A 22,028-nucleotide genomic window follows, 5' to 3' on the forward strand; every position below is an offset into this window, starting at 1 on the left:
TGGCTTTTGTAGTTTGGTTTGCCCTGTTCCCATCATGCACTGGGACAGGAACAGACTAATTTGCATACAACCAGGTTCTGAAACTGGGATGGTGCAGTGAGCTAAAAAACGGTGTTGGATCTAGCCCTGATCTCTTGACTGGGTGAGAGTATTCTGTTTAATTCAGAGACTCTGTCCCTCACCACCCCTTGTTGTAAATATTTTTGTCCACCCTAAGCGTGGAAGGGTATACTCAGATGTGAGTCCCTTGCTCATTGCACCATCAGGATTCAAGCAAGCCGGGCCGAAGAGGCTGAAATGCCAGAAACCGGTCCCCGGTAGCTTGTTTCCTTCCCAGTGTAAGAATTGGCTTTTGTAGTTTGGTTTGCCCTGTTCCCATCATGCACTGGGACAGGAACAGACTAATTTGCATACAACCAGGTTCTGAAACTGGGATGGTGCAGTGAGCTAAAAAACGGTGTTGGATCTAGCCCTGATCTCTTGACTGGGTGAGAGTATTCTGTTTAATTCAGAGACTCTGTCCCTCACCACCCCTTGTTGTAAATATTTTTGTCCACCCTAAGCGTGGAAGGGTATACTCAGATGTGAGTCCCTTGCTCATTGCACCATCAGGATTCAAGCAAGCCGGGCCGAAGAGGCTGAAATGCCAGAAACCGGTCCCCGGTAGCTTGTTTCCTTCCCAGTGTAAGAATTGGCTTTTGTAGTTTGGTTTGCCCTGTTCCCATCATGCACTGGGACAGGAACAGACTAATTTGCATACAACCAGGTTCTGAAACTGGGATGGTGCAGTGAGCTAAAAAACGGTGTTGGATCTAGCCCTGATCTCTTGACTGGGTGAGAGTATTCTGTTTAATTCAGAGACTCTGTCCCTCACCACCCCTTGTTGTAAATATTTTTGTCCACCCTAAGCGTGGAAGGGTATACTCAGATGTGAGTCCCTTGCTCATTGCACCATCAGGATTCAAGCAAGCCGGGCCGAAGAGGCTGAAATGCCAGAAACCGGTCCCCGGTAGCTTGTTTCCTTCCCAGTGTAAGAATTGGCTTTTGTAGTTTGGTTTGCCCTGTTCCCATCATGCACTGGGACAGGAACAGACTAATTTGCATACAACCAGGTTCTGAAACTGGGATGGTGCAGTGAGCTAAAAAACGGTGTTGGATCTAGCCCTGATCTCTTGACTGGGTGAGAGTATTCTGTTTAATTCAGAGACTCTGTCCCTCACCACCCCTTGTTGTAAATAACACCAGACAAGGAGCATAATGAGTGTATTCAACATGCTCTTTCAATGGTAAAAAAAAGTAATTTTACTGGATGAAAGAAACTTGCATAGTGTTGGTCATCAAATGTAAACAAATCAGATATTGCATACAAAACAAATATGTACAATACAAAAAGTTGAAAGAGAATCTCAAGAATATGTACAGATCTATTACAAATGCTGTTTGGGTAATTATAGATTGGGAGGAACCCAAAAACTAGACACCAAATATTTCATATTTCCAGTAAATCTCAAAAGGAATGGTTGGGAAAATCTTGAGAAGAAAAGATTTGCACCCAAATCAATTTCCTGTTGAGTTGTCTCCTGCATAATACATATTGTCTCACAGAACACTTACAGCAAGTTTACCCCTCTGAGCCAACTTGCTTAGACCCCTGTATCACACATTTTAGGATCGACTTCAGGATCATAAACAGACTCCATTTCTAGCATTGGGGATCACCACAAAACCTAATTTACTATTTATCTTATGTTTTAGTTTTACTTGGTGCTCCATCACTGAGCAGCATTGGGGCATTTTTATAAGGTAATGACAAGAGAACAGGAAATAAGATAGGTAGCCAAGAGAAGAGAAATGATGATCACTCTAATCTGAGGTCTTTTCAATGGAAACTCCAATTAATCAGATTTACAGAAATAAGTAAAAATGATATTCAGGAAGTCAAATATGGCTTTTATCCTTCAACTGACCAAAACAGAATGTGCAGGATGGTTGACTGAATTGCCTAATATACGGTAGTTGAAAATGGAACTCTGGGAGGACCAATCATGTCATATTTTCTCACCACCCATTTCAAAAATGCACAGTTCTCTCTCATTGATGGCCAGCACCGACATACACTTTTAGCACACCTCCTGCCACAAGTTCTAGAATTGCGAACTTTAGAGCTGGGGAGCTACGCTCGAATCTTGGCATCCTGTGATTCCAGGCAAATCGCTTTGTCTCCCTGTGCCCACCACAAATGAATGTGTTCTTCTGTAATGTAAATTGTGCTCATGCCATGTTGTCGAGTTCGCGCTATATAATATTGCAAGAAAAAATAAAGTAGGGAAACTTGAGTTCACACATACTGAACGCGCACTCTTAAGTGCATCAGCAGTGCACTGTGAACCGGAGCATTTCACAGGCCTGTCACAGATAAGAAATGCTATCAAAACGAAATCCTACAAAACAATATACTACTGGCCGGCAGCAATTCATACCCGGACAACGTCGGGACGGGCTGCTAATATATATATATATATATATATATATATATATATATATATATATATATATATATATATACATACATGAGAGGATTGTTTCCTTTCAGAAAATGAATTCTGCTTTTTGCCTTTAAACAAGGCGAGGCTGGGGTTGGTAGCAAAGGGGATTAAGGGCACTCTAATCAGAGTGCGATGATGACATGCAATGGAGGGTGACTGAGATGTTCTGCCTTCAGTGCAGAGCACCTCATTACTCGACCTTAGTGAAAGGTGTCCAGCAGGTGTCTCAGTTTCGACGGTGTAATGGACTTCCGGCTATCATCAATGATGCACGTGGGTGCAGACAAGTGGCAAGCATGCCCTCAGACTCTTAATGGCAAATGAGTGGACATCACAGATGAGCAGGAGCCACTGCAGCTGCATAAGGCACATATAACTACTATACTCTACAAAAAAGAAGACCACATATTAAGGACTTTTTGGAGTGAATATCATAATATTACTACAATAATCATAAAAAATCTATACCAAAATTTAAAGCAAAGTAGAGATCCACTAAGTCTGCCTTTTAGCATCTGGAGTTTACCTCTGTATATATTAGATGTTTAGGTCCTTGATGCCGGGCATCAACACCTGGAAACAAAGGGTCAGATTTACAAGCCCCTTGCGCCTCTTTGTGTCACCATTGCATCACTTTTTGTGATGCAATGGCAGCGCAAACAATGCGCCCTATTTACAACGTGACGCATCTAGGGAAATGCTTCACGTTTTAAAGCCCTGCATCACATTATAACTGCGTCAGGTATAATGTATGCGGGGGGGGGCGTTCCTACGCAGGAATGCCTCGTAAAAGTGACGCAGTGAATTCTACAAGATTTCACTGCGTTACTTTTAGGACGCCATTGCGTCAAAACCTTACGCCTGCTTGAAGCAGGCGTAAGGAGTGACGCAGTGTAGTGGTAATAGACCACAAAATGCATTGCTGGAGTTGCGTCCAGCAATGCGTTACTTTTGCCCCAACAGATGCATCAGGGCACACCGTCACATCCATGGTGAGGCAAGCATTTTTTAGGGTGGTGCAAGAAAAGTCACGCATCTCTATAGATGCATCACTTTATTGTAAATCTGTCCCAAAGGGGCTGAGTGCTCTACAGAGACAGGGTGTAGAATAACAGCGACACAAACAAAGAACATGTCATTAAAACTGGAATTTTTGGTCTATAAAAAGATGATATTATCTTTGCATTGGAGGATTTGAATAGACCCAATACAACGGTGGGTACAGATTATGAAAGGTCGTTAAGGAGATTATGTTTCAGATCCCTTTTAAAAGCAGGAATTGATGTGACGTCTGATATATGCTGATGCACTATTACAGACACATCTAGTAACAATACTCACAGCAGGGCCCAGTGGACTCGGTTCTCCCCTGAACCGCACTCTAGCCCAGTAGTCTTGTTTTGATGGTGGACTTGTGGGAATATCGAAGAGGTCGTTGTTGGTGGTACGGATTGATATCCATGCCGGTGAAGCACAAGAGGAGGTAAATTAAGGTATGTCTAGTAGTTTCTGGTGGTTATGAGGAAACCAGGGCCTCGCCCGGCTATGGGGAAAGAGATGGAAGAAAGGGCAAGATGTAGCACACAGTGACAAGGAAAGGCTGCACCAAGGGTATGTGAAAAAAAAGATGGGATTCCAGGCATAACAATGAATGCAATACAGACATCAGAAAAGCAGAAACATTCAAAGAGTGCCCAACGTTTGGGTATTCATCTAAAGATGGATGGCCTGTCCTCCTGTGAGTAAGGGGTTCACTGTGGAACCATCATGGAGAAGTGTAAATAGGTCAAAAATACCTTACAGTCGCTGGATGATGAACAGCTGGATAGATGCAAGAATAGATGGGCAGCAAGTGGGGCACTACAAGATGAACTGGAAAGCTATCTGCATTGGTTTTCCCAGGTCAAGGGGGGGGCAGTGGCAGTCATTCCGCCAAAGTCCCATGGAGGCAGCCTTCTGGCTTCACAGCAACCTACTTACATAAGTCTCCAGGCAAAAAGAGGAGCTGCACATACGCAGAGATAACTCCTGGTACGTAAAGTAAGAAGGGTACGCTTTTCCCCAAATGGATGGACAACTAGTGGGGAGGCCCAAGGAGGGGGATCCTCCTTGTCAGAACTAGTGTCCTTACACACCCAGCAAGCTACCGGGCAGTAGCTGAGGTAGACATTCTTCTCAGGCCGCTTATATCTAGCCACTGGAGGAGCTCACGTTAACGAATGGTGAGTTGTGGATTTTTTGTTATATCAGGGGACCGTCTCTTTTCTTTCTCTGTCAATGAGTTCTTCCTTGCGAGTTTCACACTGAATAAAGTCCTCACGAAGATCAAGATAGTTGTACTGGCTGGTTGAGGAGCTACCTTGTGTACTGCGTCCTTTGTTGATAGTGACCAGTGGTTCATTGGAGCACAGGCATTATGCTCTGCATGCTTGGTCTAACGCCCTTTGTAAGAAATTGGGTTATTAGTTGAGAAGGGTGGAAGCCCCATTCAAGCACCAACCACAGTCCAAAAACGTCACTAAATTAACTTGTGTTTAACCTTCTAGTAGCTTGGCACAAAAGTGTACAAGCTTAACTTTAGAGGTAATGTGTGAAGTATTTATGCAGCACTCAAACAGTAATAAAGTGAAAACATAACCCAAGTAAACTCATCAAATGAATTTAGAAAAATAGAGTATATTTTAATACATAAAATGTACCAGAATGAACCAAATCCAATCAGTAGAACCAGAGATAATATTTCTTAATGTTTTTAGGGGAAAATAGCACCAAGTAGCACAAAGAACCACTCATGAATATCTGGTCATGCGGGAGTGGGGCAACGTCACATGTTTAGACCTACTGCAATTAAGCACAAGTCAGATACAGGGACCATGTTAGTCCCGTTCAAGAGTTACCTTTCACGTGACCAGAGCAAAGAGTTCTATTCGCATTGGAGGGGATGCTGAGGAGGAGGCTTTTGGCGCAAAGAGTAGATCGCTTATTGCAGAAGGTCGTTGCTGTAGTTGCAAAGAGGCAGTCATTGCAGGAGCTTCCAAATGATTGGCTGGCATGTAAGGTTACTGTTGGCGTGAAATGCCAGTCTCCCGTTGCCGGCTGTCGTGGATGGCCACTATCGGGTTGAAGAACAGGTTCCTGTGGAGCTTTGAATTAGCAGTGAGTGCAGGCAGTCGATTCTTGAGACAAAGAGGTTACTTCACAGTTAGGAGGAGCCCAAACATCAGGATTTTCACATATTCTTGAGTAGGAGTTCACACTGATGCCAGCCAAGGGTCCAGGTCCTAATGGGCACCTCTTTGGAATCAGGACTCACTTCAGCAGAGGCCAGCAGAGGGCTCAGGGCAGGTCCATGCTGGACCAGTTGGCTTTGGTCAGCTCTGCAGTTGCATGGAGGTCCCTGGAAGCTTGGTGTGTCCCTGTATCTCACACCGGTGGTCAGACAACTGACCATTGGGGTCACTCTGGGTAGCCTGGGATCCATGCAGCAAGCCCAGTCTTCCTTCTTCAGACAGGAAAGCTGTCCTTTCAGCTGCAGTGTAGTCCTTCTGATAGCAGGTAGTCCTTGTCTTGAATCTTCCACAGGTCCAGGAGTGTTCTGATGAGTCGTTCTGAAGATAAAACTTGTATCATTGTTGCCAGCCTTTGTGCAGGGGAACTCCCTGACCGACACCTAAAACTGGTACTGGTCCATTCCTCCTCTTACCCTAGGTTTCTGGGTTTAGATCCAAACTGTCTTGGATGACAAAAGGCACCATGCCTGGTGTCACGTTCCTTTGTGCATGTTGCAGGAAGCCCTTTGAAGTGTAATCAGGACTGGGAACAGCCGTTCTGTCAGGAAGATCTTACTCCTCTATACCTAGGCCTTCTTGGTTCCCATGTCTGGGATCCATACACAACCCAATACCCAAGCCATTCACAGTCAAATAGCCCAGGACACTGGCAAAAAGGCAGGGTGGCATTTTTCAAATTGTAATTTAAAATCAGACGTCCCCATTAAAGAGGATTTTAAATTACAATTTATTTGAGCGTAAAAATCACTTCTCTATCTGCTTCCAATCTGAGTCAGCACTTTCGAAGTTTTTCACTGTCAGGGCATGTAAAACAATCAATCAATCAAGAGTATTTGTAAAGCACGCTACTCACCCGCTAGGGTCTCAAGGCGCTGGGGGGGGCGGGGGGCCTGCTACTGCTCGAAAAGTCAGGTCTTGAGTTGCTTCCTGAAGGAGAGATGGTCCTGGGTAGGTGGGGAGATTGTTCCAGGTCTTGGCCGCCAGGTAGGTGAAGGATCTTCCTCCGGTGGTGGTTCTGCGGATCCGTGGGACGGTGGTGAGGGCGAGGCTGGCGGAGCGGAGCTGGCGGGTTGGCGTGTAAAACGTGAGGCGGTTGTTGAGGTATTCGGGGCCCAAGTCGTGGAGAGCCTTGTGTGCGTGGGTGAGGAGTCTGAACGTGATCCTTTTGCTGACGGGGAGCCAGTGCAGGTCACTCAGGTGGGGGTAGATGTGGCTGTGTCGTGGGATGTCCAAGACGAGTCGTGCTGAGGCGTTCTGGATGCGCTGGATTCTTTTCTGTAGTTTGGCGGTGGTCCCAGCGAAGAGGGCGTTCCCGTAGTCCAGACAGCTGGTGACGAGGGCCTGGGTGACTGTTTTCCTGGTTCCAGTGGGGATCCAGCGGAATATCTTATGGAGCATGCGGAGTGTGTTGAAGCAGGAGGAGGTAACGGCGTTAACTTGGCTGGCCATCGTGAGGGAGGAGTCAAGGATGAAGCCCAGGTTGCGGGTGTGGTCCGTGGGCTTGGGTGGGGGGCCCAGATCAGGAGGCCACCAGGAGTCGTCCCAGGCGGAGATGGATGGGCCGAGGATGAGGACTTCCGTCTTGTCTGAGTTCAGTTTCAGGTGGCTGAGCTTCATCCAGTCTGCAATGTCTTTCATTCCGTCCTGGAAGCGGGCTCTGGCGGAGGTGTGGTCGTTGGTGAGGGAGAGGATCAGTTTGGTATCGTCGGCGTAGGAGATGATATTGAGGTTGTGCTTGCGTGCGATGCCTGCGAGGGGGCTCATGTAGACGTTGAAGAGGGTGGGGCTGAGCGAGGAGCCTTGAGGTACGCCGCAGATGATCTTGGTGGCTTCTGCGAGGAAGAGCGGGAGACCAACTCTTTGGGTTCTGTCGGAGAGGAAGGAGGTGATCCATTCCAGGGCCTTTCCTTGGATCCCGGCCTGGCGGAGGCGGGTTGTCAGGGTGCGGTGGCAGACCGTGTCAAACGCAGCTGAAAGGTCGAGCAGGATGAGGGCGGCGGTTTCTCCGTTGTCCAGCAGGGTCCGGATGTCGTCGGTGGCCACGATGAGGGCTGTCTCGGTGCTGTGGTTCGCTCGAAATCCGGACTGCGATGGGTCTAGGGAGACGGGGCGGAAGTTCTTGAGGTCTGAGGGGTCTGTGGTGGGTTTCTTCAGGAGGGCACTGATCTCTGCATGCTTCCAGCTCTCCGGGAAGGTGGCGGATATGAAGGAGTTGTTGATGATGTCCCGAAGTATGGGTGCGATGATGGAGTCAGCTTTGTTAAAGATGTGGTGTGGGCAGGGATCGGCTGGGGAGCCCGAGTGGATGGTGTTCATCGTGTGGGTGGTATCTTCCCTGCTGACCTGAGTTCAGGCGCACATGGTGGTGGTGGGGGGTGTAGGTTCAGTGGTGGGTTACGTGTTCTGAGCGCCGAAGCTGTTGTGTATGTCGACGATCTTACGGTGAAAAACAGGTGGCCAGAGAGTTGCAGAGGTCTTGAGAAGGTGTTATGTCCTTGTCGCTGGCGTTGGGGTTGGAGAGCTCTTTCACGACTTTGAAGAGTTCCTTGCTGTTGTGGGTGTTGTTGTCCAGTCGTTCTCTGAAGGATGACCTTTTGGTGGTGCGGATCAGCTGGTGGTGTTTGCGGGTGGCGTTCTTGAGGGCTGTCATGTTATCCGTTGACTGGTTGTGGCGCCAGGCTTTCTCGAGATCACGGCAGGATTTCTTGGAGTCTTTGAGATCGTTGGTGAACCACGCAGCTTTCTTGCTGTTGAGGTTGCTAGGAGGGTTTTTCAGTGGAGCAAGGGTGTCGACGCAGTCCGTGATCCACTGTGTGAGGTTGCGGGCTCCTTCGTTGGTGTCCGTGGTGTTGGTGGGAGGGTTTAGGCGCAAGGAGGTGGTGAATTGGTCGGTGGTGATCTTGCTCCAGCATCTTCGGGGGGTTTGTTGAGGGCGGTGGTGGGTCGTTGTTTTCCTGAAGTTGAAGTGTACGCAGCTCTGGTCGGTCCAGTTGAGCTCGTGGTGTGGCTGAAAGAGATGTGGTTACTGGAGGAGAAGACAGGGTCGAGCGTGAGGCCGGCGTAATGGGTGGGGGTGTTGACCAGTTGCTTGAATCCGAGGTTGGCGAGGTTGTCTAGTAGGGCGGTGGTGTTGTTGTCCTGGTCCTTCTCCAGGTGGAAGTTGAGGTCTTTTAGGAGGATGTAGTCGGGGGGGCGAAGGCGAGCGGGCTGATGAAGTCTGCGATGGCCTCGCTGAAGTGTGAGCGTGGTCCCAGGGGACTGTAGATGAGGGTTCCTCTGAGGGTGGTCTTGGGGTCGGTGTGAATCTGGAAGTGCAGGTGCTCTGCGGTGGCGAGGGTGTCGTCGGTGTTGGTCCTGATGCGTATAGTGTTTCTGTGGGCGATGGCGATGCCTCCTCCGGTCTGGTTAACGTAGTCCCTGCGGATGATCTTGTAGCCGTCCGGGATGGCAATGGCGATGTCGGGGGCTGAGGAGGCGTTCATCCAGGTGTCCGTGAAGAAGGCGACGTCTGGTGCCGTTTTGTCCAGGAGGTCCCATAGTTCGATGGCGTGCCTGTGGATGGAGCGGGTTTTGAGCAGGATGCACTTGAGGTGGTTGTTGTTGGCGGCTGTTTTGGCTGGCGCAGTGCAGGACCAAGTGCAGGTGAAGTAGCAGGCGTGATAGGTGAAGGCTCCATGGGTGCGTTTCGGGGTGGCTTGGTAGCAGGCTGGATATTGGCCGGTCTTGAGTGGTGGCGGTGTCGTAGCTCAGTCGGGTTGGCTGGCTCTGGCGGGGTCCAGGGGTTCTGGCGCTGGGTGCGGTCCAGGCGTGGACGGGCGTAGACGGGCGCAATCGGCGTGCCCGCTGCGCGTGACCACTGCGCGTACGCGCGGTCCCTGCCATTTAGGGCGAAGTGGGAGGGAGGAGCAGCTGGGAGGCGGGAGCGGGGTGGCGAATGGGGAGCGGGAAACAGGAGAGGGGGCGGGGCTGCGGGAGAGCAGCGGCGGGGAGCAGAGGGGGGCAAAGATCGGGAAAGCGGAGCGGGGGAGAGCGAGGGCAAGCCTGGGCAAGCCTGGAGATCGGGGCAAGCCTGGGCAAGCCTCGAGAGCGAGGGCAAGCCTGGAGAGCAGAGGCTCTAAGGAGAGGCAGCAGCAAGAGGGCCAAGCAGGCAGGGGCAGCAGAATCCAGGCACACGGGGCCGTGCGATAGTGGAGTGACCGGGTTAGCCTATGTCCTTTCGTTTTTAAATACCAAGCACCCGGCACAATGAGCCTTTAGGGCCTACCTTAGCGGTCACTTATGAGTATTAAAAAGGAAGGTTAGGATTTTGCCAGATTGATATGACAGCTTAAATCTACACTACAGGCTATGGCGGCAGGCGTGAGACGTGTTTTGATAGGTTACTTTAGTGGGTGGCACAATGAGTGATGCAGCGCCCTATTAGCTTTTAATTTACAGAGCCGGAATACATTTAGTACCATATGCTCTGTATTTGCAAGCAAATTAAATGTACCAATCAGGTGTAGACCAATTGCACCCTGTTTTCGTAAGACAGCACATGCACTTTACGACTGGTTAGTAGTAAAAAAGCCAACAAAAAGGGGTTCAGCAAAGAAACGCAGAAATCTGGGATGCCCCTGCAGAAAGGGCCAGGTCCAACACTCCTCTATTATCTATCTTTCATATAACAAGGAAGGATTGTGATATATAAAGTACCATCATCCTTTCGTCCTCAGCTGCCCTGTGACGGAGGCATTCTCTGAGTTTGTACAGGAACCTAATGACACATGCAGGGGATAGTGGGTGTTCCTCCGAAAATTCCCATAGAACCCCAGTGACCACTTGAGAGGGGTACATACTCAAGCAATATGTTCAAAACTAGTCATATATTGCTTTTCTTAGCATGGTCAGGCGCGTCTTCTAGAACCAAAGAATCTAATCTATCCTATGGCCTTTGCCCACCCCTAAATCACTTGAGAATAAGAGACATCCTAAGGCGTTTCTTCCTTTCCTAACTTTTCTTTTCTTTTTCCTTTTTTTCCTTTCTTATCTGTCTTCTTCTTCCCAGGTCACCAACACTCACTCCGCAAGCAAATGCTAGGAAACGTCCATCACAATTCTGCCACTGTCAACACAGCACTCCAGACACCCAGGCCTCATGATCCTGTAGAACAGGTAAGCCGGGCTGGTTGGAGCTCCATGGTAGGGACTGGATTTCCTATGTTAGCATGGAGCTGTGCATGGCTTGCATCCGTGTGATAGTGAACTTTGGAGGAACATGTTGAAAAGCATTCTGCACTTCTGATATATGTATGGTATTATACATAGGAGTATAAGAGCATAAGTATAGGTTTTCGTTGTGCGTAAGGAAGAACACTGTGAAAAGAAACAGCCTGAAAGGATCTCTGCATTTGCAGTATTACTACTTTATAATGGTTAGACAGAGCAGTGTAGCGGTAAGGTGTATGTCTTTTATATGTATGGTTGTACATTCAGCAGCTATAGGCTTGAGCAGAGTACTGTACTTCCTGTTTAGATGTGACTGCACGTCAAAAATTAGAGGCTGGAAGGCGCTTAGTGTTTCTTGTAAGTGCATATTAGATGTCCAGCAGACTGGAAGAAGGCTCTGCTCTTCTTGTATTATAACAGGAGCATGTGTAGTTGGAACAGATTGGCAAGATCTCTGAGTTCCTTCTCTTGGTATAGTAGCATATGTAGGAAGGAAATACTTGAGAAGTGTTTTGCAGTTCTTGTATCTATATAGTAGCTTGTCCAGCAGCAAAAGGGTGGGTGAACTCATGCATCCTCTGGCAGCTTGCATGGGAGAACCAAGACAGTTGTTTCCAGTACTTCATTGTAGTAAGAGAAATAGGCGGGATGTTCCCCGGAATCCAACTATCCTTTTGGAAACATGGCTGGGAGAAACCGACTGGTTGTTCCCCGGATTCTCACTATCACTTTGGAAGTATGCCTGGGAGGAACAGATTGGCTGTTCCCAGGATTCCAAGTGAGAAACAGACCCACTCAGATTTCAAGTATTCTTTTTGTAGCATGCCTGGGGGAGGAACAGGTTGGCTGTTCCCTGGATTCCCAATGTTTCTATGTTGGAATTACTCGGAGAAACAGGCTAGTTGGAGACCACCAGGGCCAGTCTAGGAACAGCAGCCAGCCGTGCCCAATAGCTGCTCGATCAGCCCTGGAGTGGGGCGGGGTGCTATTGAGAAGCACTGCTCCCGCTTTTTTTGTTACAGGGGGCCGATATTGCAGCATTGCTGCAAAACCAGCCCCCAGTAACAAAACCAGCCACCATGGGTACAAAACCAGCCCCCAGCCCGTCAACCGACCGGGGAAACACCCGGTGCCCACTACGGCCTGCTTATGGAAACCACAAAAGCCACATGTCTGTGCGGTTGCATGAACTTGATGGGCCAAACTGGAGAAACTATGGATTTCCTTTCTTCGTATAATAGTGTACCTAATCAGAACAGGTTGGTTGTGTGTGGCCCTGTAGCTTCACTCTGGTGTACCCCAAAGTTCGCCCTATCTTACCATTCAGGTGCCTTCTTTCAGCCCTGTTCCAAGTCTTTTCTCACTTTTATTGTCTGCTTACACTTTTACATTTCCCACTTTACAAAGCCCTCTGTAAAATAATTTCAGAACATATAAATTAGAGTTAAAAATTCAACCCATGAAATTAAGACTAAATGCACCAACCAGCCAGCCATCATGGCAGACTCTGCCTCTTCAGAGCCTGCACCCATGGAGCCAAGAGCTTCTATTTTTCTCAAACGATGCAGCAGTTAGCATATTTGAGAAAATATGTTTCAACATGTCATTGCTCACTTGCTCTAAAATACTTTTAGGGCATAGATGATGTGGTCGCACAGGACCCTGAACTTTTGACTCCCCAAATGTTAGTTACCTCAACACAACGCCCAGAATTCGATGAATTTGAGACAGTGTTACGCCTCAATTTCATGAGACAATATGTGCCCTAAAGTAAGGCACCTCCCAAACCATCAAAATATCAGAAAACAATCAATTAACTGAAAGGGACAACTCAATGACTGAGTTCTAGATCAGCTGAAAAATGGTAAGGGTTTTATTACAAAATTCAAAAGATGCAGTACAGATTAACTACCATGAAGGATCTTGACAAATAGAGAAGGGCAAAATCAAACATTTTATAAGTCCGAAGCGGGCAGCAAAATAAACTAAGGGAGAAATGAACGGCATCCCAAGCAGCACAGGAAAGTGTTCCAGGATAGTCTTCTGGTTCACACCCAAAATGGAGGGTTTTATACATTTTTTTTGCATATTAAATCAGTAAAACTACAGAATCATTGTTGTGTAATCAAATGTGTTACCTTTGCTTCAATTCAGAGCACAGTTTTATTAAGCGTGATATTGCCTTAGCACCTAAGCAGGCACTACATGAATATCATTACAGTGATTCTGGCCTACTCTATGCGAATGCCATCTGGAGATGGTTGAATAAAGTAGATATATGAACAACAGCAAGCTATTATGAATTAATTGGGTACAGTGAGCTAGTGAAAGAACCTTGAAATAAGTTGCAGTTTTGTGACCAAGCTGGGGAGATTCATCAAGAACATCAGCAAAAACAATGAAAGTTGAAATAAACAAGCATGACTCAGCTTGACAGTGTGCTGTTGAAATAACGAACAGTGAAATTAACAGGAGGGAAGCATCCATTTTGAAAACCATGGATGCTAGGCCCAAATTTAGGCCAGAAAAACACACTTCTACATATTATAAGAAATTTGTATCTGAAAGAAACACGTAGTGATAGATTCTTTACCTTAGAATTGGCCCGTGATGACGTTGTCGGAGCTATTTAGACGTGTCCACGCGCGCTGACGTCCGTCCTTTCTTTTTCCGCGGCAGCAAGCGCAGATCCGGGAAGAGCAAGTACCCCCAGTAAATTTTTGACTGACTTTTTCTAGGCCTTTTACCTCCTCTTTTCGAATTGATCGCCTCCTGGTGTCGTAGGGATGCCCGGTTTCAAGAACTGTGGGGACTGTCATCGCATGATGTCGGTGACGGACTCCCACTGCGTGTTTGTCTACTGCCTGGGGCGCGACCACGACCTGAGTTGTCCCCCGACCGCCGGGCCATGGCGCCGAAGACTTTGCGCGAGCGGTCCCGATTGCTTGAAGCCTGGGAGTCGGCTCCAAGTCGCTCAAGGTCCCGGTCCCGTGGGAGGTCGAGGGACCGGTCGCGGAGTCGTCATCACCACTCTTCTGGATCTAAGGGCCAGATGTAGGTAGGATTTATTTACCGATTCTTAATTACCGAATTTTACCGATTCGGTAATTAAGAATCGGTAAATATGAAGGGGGGACATGTAGGACTATCCAGATGTTTTTGTTACCGAATCGGTAAAAATCGGTATTTACCGATTCGGTAAATACCGACCGGTAATGCCCATTCATTCCTATGGGCTTTGAAGCCCATAGGAATGAATGGGCATTACCGATTCGGTATTTACCGAATCGGTAAATACCGAATTTAACACGGGTGCAGGGGGTGTCACTTTGACACCCTCTGGCACCCCCACAAGAGGCTCGGGTGCCATGTGGCAGGCATACCTGCCCTAAGGGCAGGTCTGCCTGTCATATGGCATAGGTGTGCATGCACACATGTGCATACACACCGGAATCGGTATTTTACCATCAAATTGAATTTGATGGTAAAATACCGATTCTGTAAGGCTTGTGGGACTCAGAAGAGTCCCACCTACATCTCAATTTTACCGAATCTGTAAAAATACCGATCGGTAAATTTACCGACCGGTATATTTACAGATTCGGTAAAAATACCGAAAGAGCCTGTTTCTGTCCCCCTACATCTCAAAAGCCAAATACCGGTCGGTAACTGCCGAAATCGGCCGTTACCGACCGGTATTTGGCTACCTACATCTGGCCCTAAGTCTTCTTCCCGGTGCCACCCCGAGGTTCAGGCGGAGCCTGCAACGTCACCTCCAGTCTACCCTCCCTGTCCAGGTGCGGGGGCGATGCCTGCCCAGGTGCAAGAGTTTCTTGCTGCCATAGCCCGACTCTTTGGGCCGTCTGGCCCCGCCAGTGTGCCTACGGGTCTTGCGGGCCCAACAGGGGCTCCTGCTTTACAATCTCTGGCGGATCCTGCCCCGGGGTTGCTGCCAGCTCCGGCCCCAGCGCCGCAGGCCCCTCAGGGATCCGGGATCGGACCCCGATCGACACCGGTTGACCTCGTGTCACCTCCACCGGCGCCGATCTCCCCGGCACCGCTTCCGACGTCGCCCGCTCCTTGGGACAACATCGTCCACAGCTTCAGCCCGGACACGGTGCCGGATTGAGGTCGCTCGATGCCGATACCGACGCTGATGTGGCCTTTAATGCCCTATGTCTGTCCATCTTATTTTGAGCCTGTTCCACAGACTTCAGAGAAATGGGAGAACTGGGAGGGGTCTGAGGACCCTCTAGCAGAAGGCTGTGCTTATGATGCGGACTGGGCAGAGGATTTGGAGGAGGCCAGTGACACCTCACCTGACCCTGGAAAGCTGTCGACTCCTACCATCGCTACGTAGGAGGGAGCCAGTTACGCAGTGGTGTTGCATAGGGCAGCCAAGGCTCTCCACCTTGAACTCCCTACGGTGGCCGTCAGGACTAACCTCCTGACAGAAGTGCTCCAACCGGCTGCTACCTCTTCGGAGCCCTTGCTGCCATTTATTGAAGCACTGACGGCTGTTCTTTTGGGCATTTCGTGCAGGCACAACACAGGGGCTCCTGTGGATAGGAACATTGCCCAACGCCATTGCCCGGCTCCGGGCAACCCTCTCTTCCTTACCCAACATAACACCCCTGAGAGCTTGGATGTCCAAGCCTCAGCTTCCCAAAGCACGTTCCCTACGCACCTCCGGATACGGACTCCGAGAAGCTGGATCAGTTTGGCAAGAAACTGTTTTCATCTGCCAGCTTAGGGATGCGGTCGGTGAACACTGCATGCCTCTTGGGCCATCAGACCCACTCTCTTTGGGACACAGTTGTGCAGCTGCTGCCCAACTGCCCGGAGGAGACCCAGGCAGTTCTCTCCCAAGCGATTGCGGCCAGTTCACCATACGTTGTGGGCTGGATACCGCTGACTCACTGGGCAGGTCCATTTCCACGACGGTGGCACTTCGGCACCACGCCTGATTGAGGACAACTGGCTTCTCAGGGGATGTCCAGAACACCTTAACGCAGCAACAATTAAATCATTAACGGAGAAGTACAAACATTACGGTTTCATTTTATTTTTCGGACTGAATAACAGAGCCGTATAACAATAAAAACAGCACGTTGTCACATCAGCTTTATGCTTCGTTTTGAAAATGCCAATGCTGCAAATATTGACTAAATAGGTTACTGACGTGTAATTGACAAACTAGGGTGGGCGGGGCACACACAATTGTTTTGTTGAGAGGCCCAGAAGTAAGTGAGACACCAGGTGTTAACAACAGTGGTTGATGGGAACTGTAGTCGTGTAGGCAGTCTTCGTGACGGGATTGATTGAAAGGGAAGGGTGGAGTTTAGTGCACAGCTTTTGAAATAGGTGCAACAGCTTGAGGGTATTGATACCCGTGGGCGTTAGAAAGCAGATACGCCTTTGAAAGAGAACATGGTAACATTGGACAAAGGTACGATCTATTTAGGTGGACTGGGTGAATCACGGGGATTAGTGATTTTAAAACATTGATAATTGGGGAGATGGAGTAAAGGAAGTAGCTAGGAGGGCTTCTCTGGGTACATCGTGTAAAGTATGTAAATGTGTGTTTAGAGGGATAACGTCAGATATTCAGTTAAACATGTTAACAGGTATTTGTCTCTAAATTTGTTGTTTTTAAGTGGTCTGAAAATATCGAACTAATGTTATGCTTCAATGTTTAATGTTTACAGTAAACCCCTGAGGAAGGGCAATTTAAAGCTCGAAATGCATTGGGTTTATATGATCCACTCTTAAGAATGTTTGATGTATGACATCATGTCCCAGAAAAAGGCCTGGATAGGCATATCTGTGGCATCAAAAATGCTTTTATACATATACTGCCCAGCAAGTGACAGAATTAAGGATGGAGTTAAAAGTGAAAGTTATTGAATAAAAACATGCAAACATGGATAAACTTGTGGAGTACTTGAGTGAAGACACTATGGAATATAAGCTGTGCGTCCGGATGGAGTGGAATGTTGCTCCAGCTTTTTGATATGTATTCACATACGAGGCATTTGGGCAGGCCACGTTTCCGAGGCTGCACGCTGAAGAAAACAAGCATGACTAACCAAGTGGAATAAAACAAGAATTAAATGAGGAAAAATATTGTGCATGTGGCAACCCCCTGTAAATTGCAGAACACCTTGATGGACATGCCCTTTGATGGCATTTGCCTTTTTGGCAAAAAGACAGACAGTGCGTTGGAGCGCTTCAAGGACACCCGGGCTACGGCCAAGTCCTTGGGCCTGTCGGCCACTTAGTTTCCTCCGCCTTCTGCTTTTTGCTCCTTTCGTGGCTACGGAAGGGGAGCCCCACAGCATTCGCAAAGCCACAGGCCACAGCAGTAACAACCTCAGCGTGGCCGTGGACGTGGGAACCATTGAGGCGGTTCAGGGGGCCAGTGGGCGGACCAGTCCACTTCCACCCCCGCAACATCCACTTCAAAGCCTTCCTAGTCCCACCTTTCAGGCCCATCAGACGCCAGTGGGTGGACAAATACGCCATCATCTCCACCACTGGCGCAACATCACTTCGGACAAGTGGGTGCTGCAAATTGTCCGAAGGGGCTACTCCCTCCCATTCAAGGCAACCTCTCCAGCCATGCCACCTTAGTACCACCGCATGTCGGGGGATCACTTGGCGCTTCTCCAGCAGGAAGATGCTGCCCTCTTAGCCAAGGGGGCCATCAATTGCGTTCCAACGCCAGGAGTAGGTTGTGGTTGTTATTCCCACTACTTTCTGGTTCTAAAGAAGGACAAGGGCCTGCATCCTAATCTAGAACTTCAGAACATCAACAACTTCCTCCGGAAGGAGAAGTTCAAGATGCTCACGTTTGCTCAGATCTTGTCTGCCCTTGACCCGCAAGACTGGATGGTGGCATTGGACTTGCAGGACGCCTATATCCATATCCCCGTCCTGCCTGCTCACAGACACTACCTACGAATCATGGTAGGCCACAAGCATTTTTGGTTCACTGTGCTCCCTTTTGGCCTTACCAGCACCCCTCGGGTGTTCACGAAAGTGATGGCGGTGGTCTCAGCTAATCTGTGCAGATCAGGGGTTCAGTCTTCCCCTATCTCGACGACTGGTTGTTGAAGGCGGGCTCACCCCAGTTGTCTCCCACCTCCAGACCACGGCCGACCTCCTGCATTTGTTGGGGTTCTCCATCAACTTGCCGAAGTCGCATCTAATTCCCTCACGGAAGCTCCTTTTCATCGGAGCGGTTCTGGACTCGGCGCAGTTTCGGGTTTATCCTTCAGAACAGCGAGTCCGGGACATTCAGGCTATAATTCCAAACTTTCAGCCTCTGTCTCGGGTTTCGGTCAGGATGACCCTTCGGCTGCTGGGCTTGATGGCCTCCTGCATCCTGCTTGTGGATCATGCCAGATGGCATATGCGGGCTCTGCAGTGGGACCTGAAGTTCCAGTGGGCACAGCAACAGGGCAACATGTCCGATCACGTCCAGATCTCGGAGGGCACTGCAAGGCTCACGGATTGCGATTGGGCCAATGGCAAATCCCTCTCCCTTCCCCTACCGGAGCATACAGTTGCGACTGAGGCGTCCCTTCTGGGATGGGGCGCCAACGTGGGGGAGGCGGAGATCAGAGGCCTCTGGTCTCTGGCGGAGTCCCAGCTCCACATCAACCTGTTCGAGCTTCGGGTGATCCAACTGGCACTGTAGGCATTCCTTCCCTCTGCCCGGGGAAGTGTAGTGCAGGTGTTCACGGACCGCCATGTGGTACTGCAACAAACAGGATGGGTTGGGGTCGTGGACCCTATGCCAGGAGGCTCTATGTCTCTGGGTTTGGCTGGAACATCAGGGCATGTCCCTGGTGGTTCAACACCTGGCAGGTTCTCTGAGCACCAGGGCGGACGAACTAAGACGTCAGTGCATGATGGATCACGAATGGCGTCTGAACTCGGACGTGCCACAAGGTCTCTTTCAGCAGTGGGGAGAGCCTTGGTTAGATCTGTTCACCACTGAAGTGAATGCGCAATGTCATCAGTTCTGCGCGTTGGATTTTCCAAGGCGGCACTCCCTCGGCAACGCTTTTCATCACAAGTGGAGTTGCGGTCTGTTGTACACCTTTCCGCCTATACCACTTCTGCCCAGAGTGCTGAAGAAGATCAGGCGCGACCGGGCCCAAGTTATTCTTTTGGCTCCGGACTGGGCTCAAAGAGTATGGTATCCCGAGCTACTCAGTATGAGCATCGATCCTCCGATCCGCCTGCCTCTTCTGGATGATATTCTGTCGCAGCAGCAGGGGACGGTCCTCCACCCGAACCTTTCCAGCCTCCACCTCCTTGCGTGGAGATTGAGCGGCGGCAGTTGACGTCTTTTGACCTGCCGACTGAAGTCTGTAATGTTATCTTGGCAGCCAAGGGTCCCTCCACAAAAACGGTATACGCCTGTAGGTGGAATACGTTTGTGGCATGGTGCACAGCAAAGGCTGTGGATCCCCTTTCTGCCCCTCATTCAGAGGTCCTTCTTTTTCTTTTTTCTTTGGCCCAGCAGGGCTCTGCTCTGGGCACTATGAAGGGCTATCTCTCGGCCATTTCCGCCTTCCTGAGGCTCCCATATCACCCTTTCCATTTTCAAGTCCCCTGTGGTAAATAGATTCTTGAAAGGCATCATGCACATGTTTCCTCCTGTTCCGTTCGTGATGCCTCAGTGGGACTTGAATCTTGTTCTTACCTTTCTGATATGTGCTCCCTTTGAGCCACTTCATAATTTCCCTCTACATCTTGTAACTCTAAAGACTGCTTTACTGTTTGCCATCACCTTTGCCAGAAGAGTGAGTGAGCTCCAGGCTCTTTCTTCAAAACCTCCTTTTCTTTCTGTCCATCCGGACAAAGCTGTTCTGAGGACTCGTCCTTCCTTTTTGCAAAAGGTTGTCACTGCCTTTCACATCGGGCAGATCATCACTTTGCCCACTTTCTTTTTGCCCCCCCATCCTTCTAAAGAGGAAGAGAGGTTCCATCGTCTGGACCCAAAACGTGCGCTCTCTTTCTATCTGAGCCGCACACAACAGTTCCAGGTGGATGACCAACTCTTTGTTGGCTACGTGGGCCCTAAGAAAGGCCAGGCGGTGCACAAACGGACCATTTCTCGGTGGGCCGTTCTGTGCATAAAGGCTTGTTATTCCTTGGCTAAAAATGAGCCTCCAGTGGGGCTGCGCGCCCATTCTACCAGGGCGATGGCAGCCACTACTGCTCTGGGACGCGGCGTTCCCTTGCAGGACATTTGTCAGGCAGCTATGTGGGCCTCGCTACACACGTTTACCCAGCACTACTGCCTGGACAACCAAGTCCGGAGACACGACTTCTTTGGACGTTCTGTTCTCCAGGACTTTCTGGTGTGATCTTGGTTCGCAGACCCTCCACCGGGGTTGGTATTGCTGGGGTATCTATTCTAAGGTAAGGAATCTATCACTACGTGTTTCTTTCAGATGCACAAGTTACTTACTATTTGGTAATGATATATCTCTAAGAAACATTAGTAGTGATGGATTCCTTACCGCCCCACCCATCCTCCCTGTTCTGCCAACTGATTTCTAGGGTTACGGTCATCCCTTTCAGGGCCCTGGTATCATGGCACCAGTGGTCAGTATCTTGCATGGCTCTGCGTTCTAGGCGCGGAAAGTCGTGTACAGAAAGGACGTCAGCACGCGTGGGCGCGTCTAAGTATCTCTAAAGACGTCATCACGGTGCCAACGAAGCCAACGACACACACACAGCTGCACGACAATGCCTACCAACGCGCAGGGGTACTGCTGATGAAAAACTTTCCGGCTCCAGTCTGATGCCTGGGGGTAATTCTAAGGTAAGGCATCTATTACTACTAATGTTTCTTACAGATATATTGTTACCAAAGGTAAGTAACTTGTGCTTTAAAGACAATAGTACCAGTATGTACATGTATAATTAAATGTAAAACCACATTCTCACTAGAATTGAGGACATACACTGCTCCCTGGAATCTCTGAATCTGGAGTTGGATGCCATTCAGGCATCTCCGCCTAAACCTTCAGTCTCTGCCCCTGAGATTTCTGAACCTGGTTCCCCCTTTTGCCTAGCAAGTTTCCCTCTGCTGTCAAGAGAAGATATCAACCGTCTTCTTGGCGCTACTAAGCCCTGTTCGCCCCTTGACCCCTGCCCTCTAAAAACGCTCAAGGCATGCAGAGAGGTGGTCCTCCCCCCTCTGCTAGAGGTCATGAATAAAGCCATTTCAGAAGGGATCTTTCCAGAGTCCTGGAAAACAGCAGTTGTGAGACCCCTTTTAAAAAAGCCAACTCTGAATCCGGAAGTCTTAAAAAAAATCGACCTATCTCCCTGCTCCCAGCCCCCGCTAAAATGCTTGAGGCCCTCTTAAATCACCATTTAGCCGCATATCTGGAGAGTGCAAATTTGCTGGACTGCTCCCAACATGGGTTTCGTGCCGCCCACAGCACCGAGTCTGCCCTCACTGTCGTGATCAATAATATCAGATCAGAGGTTGACAGAGGACAGACCACGCTGTTGGTGCTGCTGGACCTAACGGCAGTCTTCGACACCCTTTCCCCCTCAATTTTGGTTGACCGGCTAAAGGGGATAGGTGTGGAGGGCATTGCCCTGAATCTGCTGTCCTCCTTTTTACATCAGAGAAGGCAGAGAGTTACACTGGGTAAATTTTTGTCATCTTCCCAGGCGGTGCAATGTGGGATCCCGCAGGGCTCCCCGCTGAGCCCTCTTTTGTTTAACATCTACCTGACCCCACTTGCTGAAATGATACGATCTTTTGGGTATCAGATTTTATCGTATGCCGACGATACCCAGATTATCGTCTCTACCACCAAGTCAATAAAAGATTCTGCCTTTAAATTTAGAGCCTGCATGGAAGCAGTTGCGCATTGGATGATCCTCAACTATTTGAAGCTGAATGGAGAAAAGACGGATGTCCTGGTCTTTGGAGGGAGTTACGATC

General features: G+C 49.1%; 1 protein-coding gene across 2 annotated transcripts in view; it reads left to right on the top strand.

Moving 5' to 3' along the window:
* Positions 1 to 22,028, top strand: part of CACNA1S (calcium voltage-gated channel subunit alpha1 S) — a 548,608-nt gene that overhangs the window by 519,453 nt on the left and 7,127 nt on the right. For both annotated transcript variants that reach the window (XM_086923168.1, XM_086923169.1), the window contains exon 42: positions 10,884 to 10,990. In XM_086923168.1, coding sequence (XP_086779294.1) covers positions 10,884 to 10,990 — 107 coding nt within the window. The remainder of the gene's footprint in view (positions 1 to 10,883; positions 10,991 to 22,028) is intronic.

This window comes from Lissotriton vulgaris, chromosome 5, assembly GCF_964263255.1.
Source record: "Lissotriton vulgaris chromosome 5, aLisVul1.2, whole genome shotgun sequence".
Lineage (NCBI taxonomy): Eukaryota > Metazoa > Chordata > Amphibia > Caudata > Salamandridae > Lissotriton > Lissotriton vulgaris.